The sequence below is a fragment of the Dipodomys ordii genome, unplaced genomic scaffold (assembly GCF_000151885.1).
Source record: "Dipodomys ordii isolate 6190 unplaced genomic scaffold, Dord_2.0 Scaffold147, whole genome shotgun sequence".
NCBI classification, from domain to species: domain Eukaryota; kingdom Metazoa; phylum Chordata; class Mammalia; order Rodentia; family Heteromyidae; genus Dipodomys; species Dipodomys ordii.
Window position 1 is genome coordinate 1,116,164 of NW_012267363.1, and position 7,756 is coordinate 1,123,919.

General features: G+C 45.5%; 1 protein-coding gene across 4 annotated transcripts in view; it reads left to right on the forward strand.

The window, feature by feature from the left end:
• Positions 1–7,435, forward strand: part of Gpatch8 (G patch domain containing 8) — an 84,980-nt gene extending 77,545 nt beyond the window's left edge. For all 4 annotated transcript variants that reach the window (XM_013032009.1, XM_013032010.1, XM_013032008.1 and 1 more), the window contains one exon: positions 1,224–7,435. In XM_013032009.1, the coding sequence (XP_012887463.1) occupies positions 1,224–5,112 (3,889 nt within the window). In that variant the 3' untranslated portion in view covers positions 5,113–7,435. The remainder of the gene's footprint in view (positions 1–1,223) is intronic.
• The last annotated feature ends 321 nt before the right edge of the window (positions 7,436–7,756 follow it).

Genomic DNA, 7,756 nt, shown 5'->3' on the forward strand with positions numbered 1-7,756 from the left:
TTTTTGCTTATGTGGTGCTGAGGAATTGAACCCAGGGCCTCATGCATGCAAGGCAAGCACTCTACCACTGAGCCACCTTCCCAGCCCCTTTTTTTTTTTTTTTTAATGGTGTAGTTGATGTTGATGGAGGTCAGAAACATCTCGTATGGCTCAGAGAAAAGGACTCTATCACAAAAACAAAGCAAATGTTTTGACATAGTGCCCAAAAGATAGGCAACAGTCTGGTTTCTAAAACAGTTTTATTAGTTACAAACTGCCATAGAGTAGCTTAATAGAGGTTTCTGGCTTATGTTTAATTTAGAATGTATACTTTTTAAAGAAATTAAAATGTAATACATAGAGGAAAATTAGATGTTTTAATTTAGCTGAATGAAATAGTCTGCGAAGATTATATAGATGTGACTATATAGACATATATCTGATAGCATACCAATGGAAGAATGATACAGTATAAAATGAAACTTAACAAGTGGAAGTAGACTATATGAGATGGTAGCAATAGAAAATGTTTGATTTGTGAGCTAAGCCTTGCTAAAGTCATTTAGGCAACTTAAAAAGCAGCTTAAAGAGCAATAACAGGGTGGTGGCTTATGCCTGTAATCCTAACTACTCAGGAGGCTGAGATCTGAGGATTGTGGTTAAAGGCCAACCCAGGCAGAAAAGTCTCTGAGACTCTTTTATCTTCAATTCACAATTCAAAAACTGGAAGTGGGGTTGTGGCTCAAGTGGTAGAGCACTAACCTTGAGCAAAAAAGCTCAGGGACAGTTCCCAGGCCCTGAGTTCAAGCCCTAGGACAGACAGACCGACAGACAGACAGGAAGGGGGGAGGGAGGCAGGGGAAGGAAGCAACGAAGGGAGGGAAAGAAAAAAGAAAAAGCAAGCAAGTAACAACATTTTAGCTTGGTAGGTTAATTAAATGAAACATTGCCTAACTTCCACTGAGCAAGTTTTGTTTGTTAGTATAGGGCTTGGGAAGGGCCACCATTCAATGCCTGACACCTACCCATGAGGAATGATAGGACATAAAGTTGGGTTCTTTACTTGAGAGTGTAGCTAATGTCAAAGCAATTGTCTAGCATGGCCAAGGCCCAGGATTCAGTTTTAAGCACTGGGGGATGGAAGGGAGCATTCCACTGCTAAATAATGAGTATTTAATAAGATAGGTGAAATATACCCCTAAACCTGTTTTTTGTTTGTTTTACTTTTCTAAACCATTATGTAGTGCACCTGGAAGTGGTCCCATGTTCAGACCAACCACAGTGGCAGTAGATGAAGAAGGTGGAGATGAGGATAAGGATGAATCAACTACAAACAGTGGCACAGGTGCCACTACCACTTGTGGCCTTGGATCTGAATTCTCAACAGATAAAGGAGGCCCCTTCACTGCAGTACAAATCACTAACACTACTGGACCGGCACAGGCTTCTGGGTTAGCCTCCCAAGGCATCAGCTTTGGCATTAAGAATAATCTGGGGACCCCACTGCAAAAATTGGGAGTATCATTTTCCTTTGCCAAGAAGGCTCCTGTCAAACTTGAGTCAATAGCATCAGTTTTCAAAGATCATGCAGAGGAGGGGACCTCTGAAGATGGAACCAAACCTGATGACAAAAGTTCTGAACAAGGACTGCAGAAGGTGGGAGATGGCGATGGTAGTGGTAATCTTGATGGTAAAAAAGAAGATGAAGAGCCTCAGGATGGAGGATCCCTTGCCTCAACATTATCTAAGTTAAAAAGGATGAAGCGAGAAGAAGCAACTGGAGTTACAGAGCCAGAGTATTACCACTACATCCCCCCAGCACATTGTAAAGTAAAACCTAATTTCCCCTTTTTACTTTTTATGAGAGCCAGTGAACAAATGGAAGGTGATAATTGTGCACATACTAAGAATGCCCCAGAGAGCAAAAAAAGCAGTTCTCCTAAGCCTAAAGGCTGTGCTAAGGCGGAAGCAAGCCAAGGAGCAGAAAAGACAGTTAGTGAAGTTTCTGAGCAGCAGAAGGAAAACACTGTGTCTGAGCCCTCAGAACCTGGAAGCAAAACTGAGATAAAGAAGGCCTCGGGAAGGGATGTAACTGAGCCCAGTTTAGAAAGTCAGTGTCAGAAGACTTCAGAAATCCAAATGTGTGAGTCTCATCTTTCTAAAGAAACCTCTCAGCCCACCCCAGCAGGAAAAGCAAACCAGGAAGGTCCCAAACATCCTACTGGCCCTTTCTTCCCAGTTTTGAGCAAAGATGAGAGCACTGCCCTCCAGTGGCCATCAGAACTCTTAGTTTTCACCAAGGCGGAGCCCTCCATTTCGTACAGTTGTAACCCTTTATACTTTGACTTTAAACTTTCAAGGAACAAGGATGCCAGAGCTAAAGGGACAGAAAAACCAAAAGATAAAGGAAGTTCCTCAAAGGATTATCTCCTTGATCATAGTGAGCCTAATAAGAGCCACGAAGAGGAAGAGAATGTACTACATTCCTCAGAAGGCAGAATGGATGCACCCCCTTCAGTGTCTGCCTGTAACAAGCAAGAGGCTGGAGGTAGTCATGGGTCAGAGACTGAAGACACAGGGCGAAGCCTTCCTAGCAAGAAAGAACGATCTGGGAAGTCCCACCGACACAAGAAGAAAAAGAAACACAAAAAGTCCAGCAAACACAAACGAAAACACAAGGCTGATACAGAAGAGAAAAGCTGTAAGGCAGAGTCTGGGGAGAAGTCTAAGAAGCGCAAGAAACGGAAGCGAAAGAAGAATAAGTCATCAGCCCCAGCAGATTCTGAACGAGGACCCAAACCAGAACCCCCTGGGAGTGGCAGTCCTGCACCACCCAGAAGACGACGACGAGCCCAAGATGACTCCCAGCGAAAATCCCTCCCTGCTGAAGAAGGGAGCAGTGGCAAGAAGGAAGAAGGTGGAGGTGGTAGCAGTTCCCAAGACCATGGTGGAAGGAAACACAAAGGTGAACCTCCGATTTCATCCTGTCAACGAAGGGCTGGCACCAAACAGAATAGCCGGTCTAGCCATCGGAGCCGACCCAGTAGTGGAGAGGAGGATAGTGATGATGCTTCATCACGTCGGCTCCACCAGAAGTCTCCATCCCAGTACAGTGAAGAGGAGGAGGAGGAAGAAGAAGAGGAGGAGGAGGAAGACACTGGCAGTGAGCATTCCCGAAGCCGCTCCCGGTCTGGCCGGCGCCATTCCTCACATCGCTCTTCCCGGCGTTCTTACTCAAGTAGCTCAGATGGTTCTTCAGACCAAAGCTGCTACAGTAGAAAGCATAGTTACTCTGATGACAGCTACAGTGACTATAGTGACCGATCAAGAAGGCACTCTAAGCGCTCACATGACTCAGATGACTCAGACTATGCCAGCTCCAAGCACCGATCTAAACGACACAAATACTCATCATCTGATGATGACTATAGCCTCAGTTGCAGCCAGTCCCGAAGCCGATCTCGGAGTCATACCAGGGAGCGCTCAAGATCCCGAGGCCGGAGCCGAAGCAGCAGTTGTAGTCGCAGTCGGAGCAAGAGGAGAAGCCGTAGTACCACAGCTCACAGCTGGCAGCGAAGCAGGAGCTATAGCCGTGATCGCAGCCGCAGCACCAGGAGTCCTTCCCAGAGATCAGGCTCTAGGAAGGGATCATGGGGTCATGAGAGCCCTGAGGAGAGGCGTTCTGGCCGTCGAGATTTTATTCGTTCAAAGATCTATCGCTCTCAGTCCCCACACTATTTTCGAGCAGGCCGAGGAGAAGGTCCTGGGAAGAAAAATGATGGCAGAGATGACTGTAAGGAGATAGGCCCACCCTCCCAGAACAGCAGCACTGGCACAGGGAGGGGGTCAGAAAGTGACTGTAGCCCTGAAGACAAGAACTCTGTTACTGCTAGACTGCTACTAGAGAAAATCCAGGCCAGAAAAGTGGAGAGGAAACCCAGTATGAGTGAAGAGGTGCTGGTCACCCCTAATAAAGCTGGGCTTAAGCTCAAGGACCCTCCCCAAGGTTATTTTGGGCCCAAGCTGCCTCCCTCTCTTGGCAATAAGCCTGTGCTTCCACTGATAGGGAAGCTCCCAGCTACCCGAAAGCCCAACAACAAAAAATGTGAAGAGTCTGGCCTGGAAAGGGGGGAAGAGCAAGAACAGTCAGAGACAGAAGAAGGGCCCCCAGGGAGTAGTGATGCCCCATTTGGGCACCAGTTCCCTTCAGAGGAAACAGCTGGCCCCTTATCAGATCCACCCCCAGAAGATCCAAAGTCTGAAGAAGCTACTGCTGATCACTCTGTGGCTCCACTAGGTACCCCGGCACATACTGACTGCTACCCTGGGGATCCAACCATCTCCCATAACTACCTCCCTGACCCCAGTGATGGGGACACCCTAGAATCCCTGGATAGCAGCAGTCACCCAGGCCCTGTGGAGTCCAGCTTGCTTCCTATAGCACCAGATCTCGAGCACTTCCCTGGTTATGCGCCTCCTAGTGGGGAACCTAGTATTGAATCAACAGATGGGGCTGAGGATGCTTCACTGGCTCCCCTGGAGAGTCAACCCATTACCTTCACCCCTGAGGAGATGGAGAAGTATAGCAAGCTCCAGCAGGCCGCGCAGCAACACATCCAGCAGCAGCTTCTGGCCAAGCAAGTAAAGGCCTTTCCAGCTTCAGCAGCCCTAGCCCCAGCCACACCAGCCCTGCAGCCCATCCACATTCAGCAGCCAGCCACAGCCTCTGCCACCTCCATCACAACTGTTCAGCATGCTATCCTACAACATCATGCTGCAGCTGCTGCTGCTGCCATTGGCATTCACCCCCATCCTCATCCCCAGCCTCTTGCACAAGTGCATCATATTCCCCAGCCCCATCTAACTCCCATTTCTTTGTCCCACCTCACTCATTCTATCATACCTGGCCACCCTGCCACCTTCCTTGCCAGCCATCCCATCCACATCATTCCTGCTTCAGCCATCCATCCTGGGCCTTTCACTTTCCACCCTGTCCCACATGCTGCCCTTTACCCTACCCTTCTTGCTCCACGGCCTGCTGCAGCAGCTGCCACTGCCCTTCACCTTCACCCATTACTTCACCCCATCTTCTCAGGTCAGGACCTGCAGCACCCCCCCAGCCATGGCACATGAGTTGGGGGATGGAACCTAGATAGGGTCAGGGAAGATAATCCATAAGTCTTTCCTTGGGGTGTTGAGCCTTTAATACCAGCAAGTAAAAGCTGGGATGGGCAGTGTCTGACAGCCAAAGAATTGTGTTTTGGCTTACAGAAATGGTTTTTTGAGGTTTGCTTTGGGTTTACTATCAGGGATTTTCCCCCCCTCTATTTGTCTTTCCTGTCCTGTGTTCCTAAGCTAGGAGAACACCAGTAAGTGCTATCCACCCCTCTGCAGCAACATCTCCAAACGGTCAAATTTAGATAGTTCCTCTCTTCTTCTACTTTTTGACCTCTGCTCTTCCCATCTATAAATTTAAACATTTTCCTCCTCTCTGGCCTAATTGTCACCAAAGCATTTGCCATGGACCCCGTCTGGTCCTGCCTTCTCAGTGCCACATGGAAGCCCAAGCTCTCTTTCCAGTGGCGAAACTCCACCGCTTTTGGGCAGTGTCCTTGACCATCCCTTGGTGACATGCTATCCTAGGTGAGGTAGAAAGGGAGTCTTGACCTGGAACCAGAGCAACTCAGGCTGCAATTTGTCCATTTCCCATAGAAACAGAGTCACACATTTGGTACTGTTGTCCTCAAGATCCCTCATCCCAGAAGAGACACCTGCATATATCCCAGAAAAGAAGATCCTATCATGAATAGAAGCTATGTGGAACATAGTCTCCCATGTGCTTCCCCAGAGAGGAGCTCATGTGTCTGAAGGGTATATTTTCTTCTGTTGTGTTATGTTTCCTTCTTAATTTATAGGATTTTTTAATGTAAAAATTGCACTGAACTCTATAAACATAAATGCTGCTTTTTGTAGCTCATAATAAAAAGGTTCCATATTTGTAGTATACTGCAATAATATTTTTTACATCCAGCTCTTTAAGTGATCCTTGTTCTGGTGGCTTTGTGTAAATATGTTTGCCCTAGTTGAATTAAGAAACTTTAAAGGTTATAAAATGAAAACAAAAAAAATAAAAGTATTTGTTTTCTGCTAGATGCAAAAATGACTTCGCATGTATATTTTATCAAGCTCATGTATTTTTTGAAGTTATGAACTATAAAAATGGTTTTTAAAAACTTTTTTTTTTCCTCTGGGACAAAATGTTAAGTAATTTGCAGTAATTAGTGCCCCAGCACTGGGATTTTTGAGAAAATGGGCAGCAGTCTGCTGCAGGTGTCAGAGGAATGCTCAGTTGTGACCATCTCCCTTGCATGCTTTGTTGTTTTATATAGAGAAACAAGTAAATTCCACAAAGGAGGGAGAGATTCAACATCTTTATTCTCTGGAAGCAGTAAGATTCAGTGATTGTCTGCAGGGGAGATCCCCAGGTTCCCTGGGTACTTTGTTCCAGGCATTGATTTGCCTTCCTAGTATTCAGTCCCCTCTGACAATTTTTTTTAATGTGCCTTTTGGGTCAGCTAGAAACTGAAGTAGAAGTAGACCAGAGGAAAATAGAGTTGGTACAGTTTTTTCCTCCTCCTGTTGGGAGGTGAGCATATTTATAGATACTTCAAATTCTCTTGTTTCATTGGTCCATGCTATCTATCCAGTTCAGTTTCAGCAGTAGAGGTTCCTTTTTCCTTGCATGACACTGACCAGAGAAATTACCACCCCCAGCCCCTCTTCCTCCTGTTCATCTTTCACCCAGGCTCTCTGCCCTAGTTAACATACTGACCCAAAGGTGCTGTATTGCAGGACCCATCTCTTTCTTGTAGTTAGTGGTTTCGTCTTTGGCACATGCCTACCTGTTCTTATGGCTAAAATTGGTTGTCAACTGACAGGAAACTCCATTACTAAGCTGAGCCAAGGTTTTGTTTTCATGCCTTCTCAAATTTCCAAAAGAAAAAAGGGTTGAGTTCATGAGAAGCAAGTTCTGGAAAAACTCTTGGCTAAGTCCCCCTCTTAACCTGTTCAGTGCTCGTCTGACTAGAAGTAATGACTAGCACTGGAAAAATGAAATCATCTGTATAAAGTGAAGGGATTCCTTTTTTTTTGCTTTCAGCCCATGTAAATATTAAAAGAACACAGTATTAACATTTTTGTGCTGCTTCCCATTAGCTTGTAGATTGAGCCATACTCTCGCTGCCTCTCTGCCTTCCCGGGGGGCAGTTTTCTTCAACTTCCAAAACAGTAATTTTAAAACTTAGGAAAAAAAAAAACAAAACAAAAAACAAGATAACCTATCCTTACTTACAAGCATAACAGATTGTATTTAACTTTATCACGTATGATAGAGATATATATGCTGTAAAATGAGGGAAAGGAACTTTCTAATAAACCAATGATTTGTGGAAACTTAGCAGAGTCTGTCGTGATTGATGCCCTATCCACTCAAGTTGGGAAAGGTTGGAGTTGTGTGTACAAGTAACATCTTGGTAGAAGTGGCTAAGGAATAGATGCTGCTTATAAACCATATTGGCTGCCCCAAGGAGAAGGGAAAGATGGTTGTGGGAAAGACTAGTCAATTTTTTCTTGGTCTCCATTAGATGACTTGAAATGACATTATTTCCACTCCGTCTTTGCCACAGGATTTTCTTACATTTTTCTTTTTTGGATCAATAAGGTATGTAGTAGAATATATAGCATGTAAGTGTTCACTAACTTGATTCAAAATCTCCAG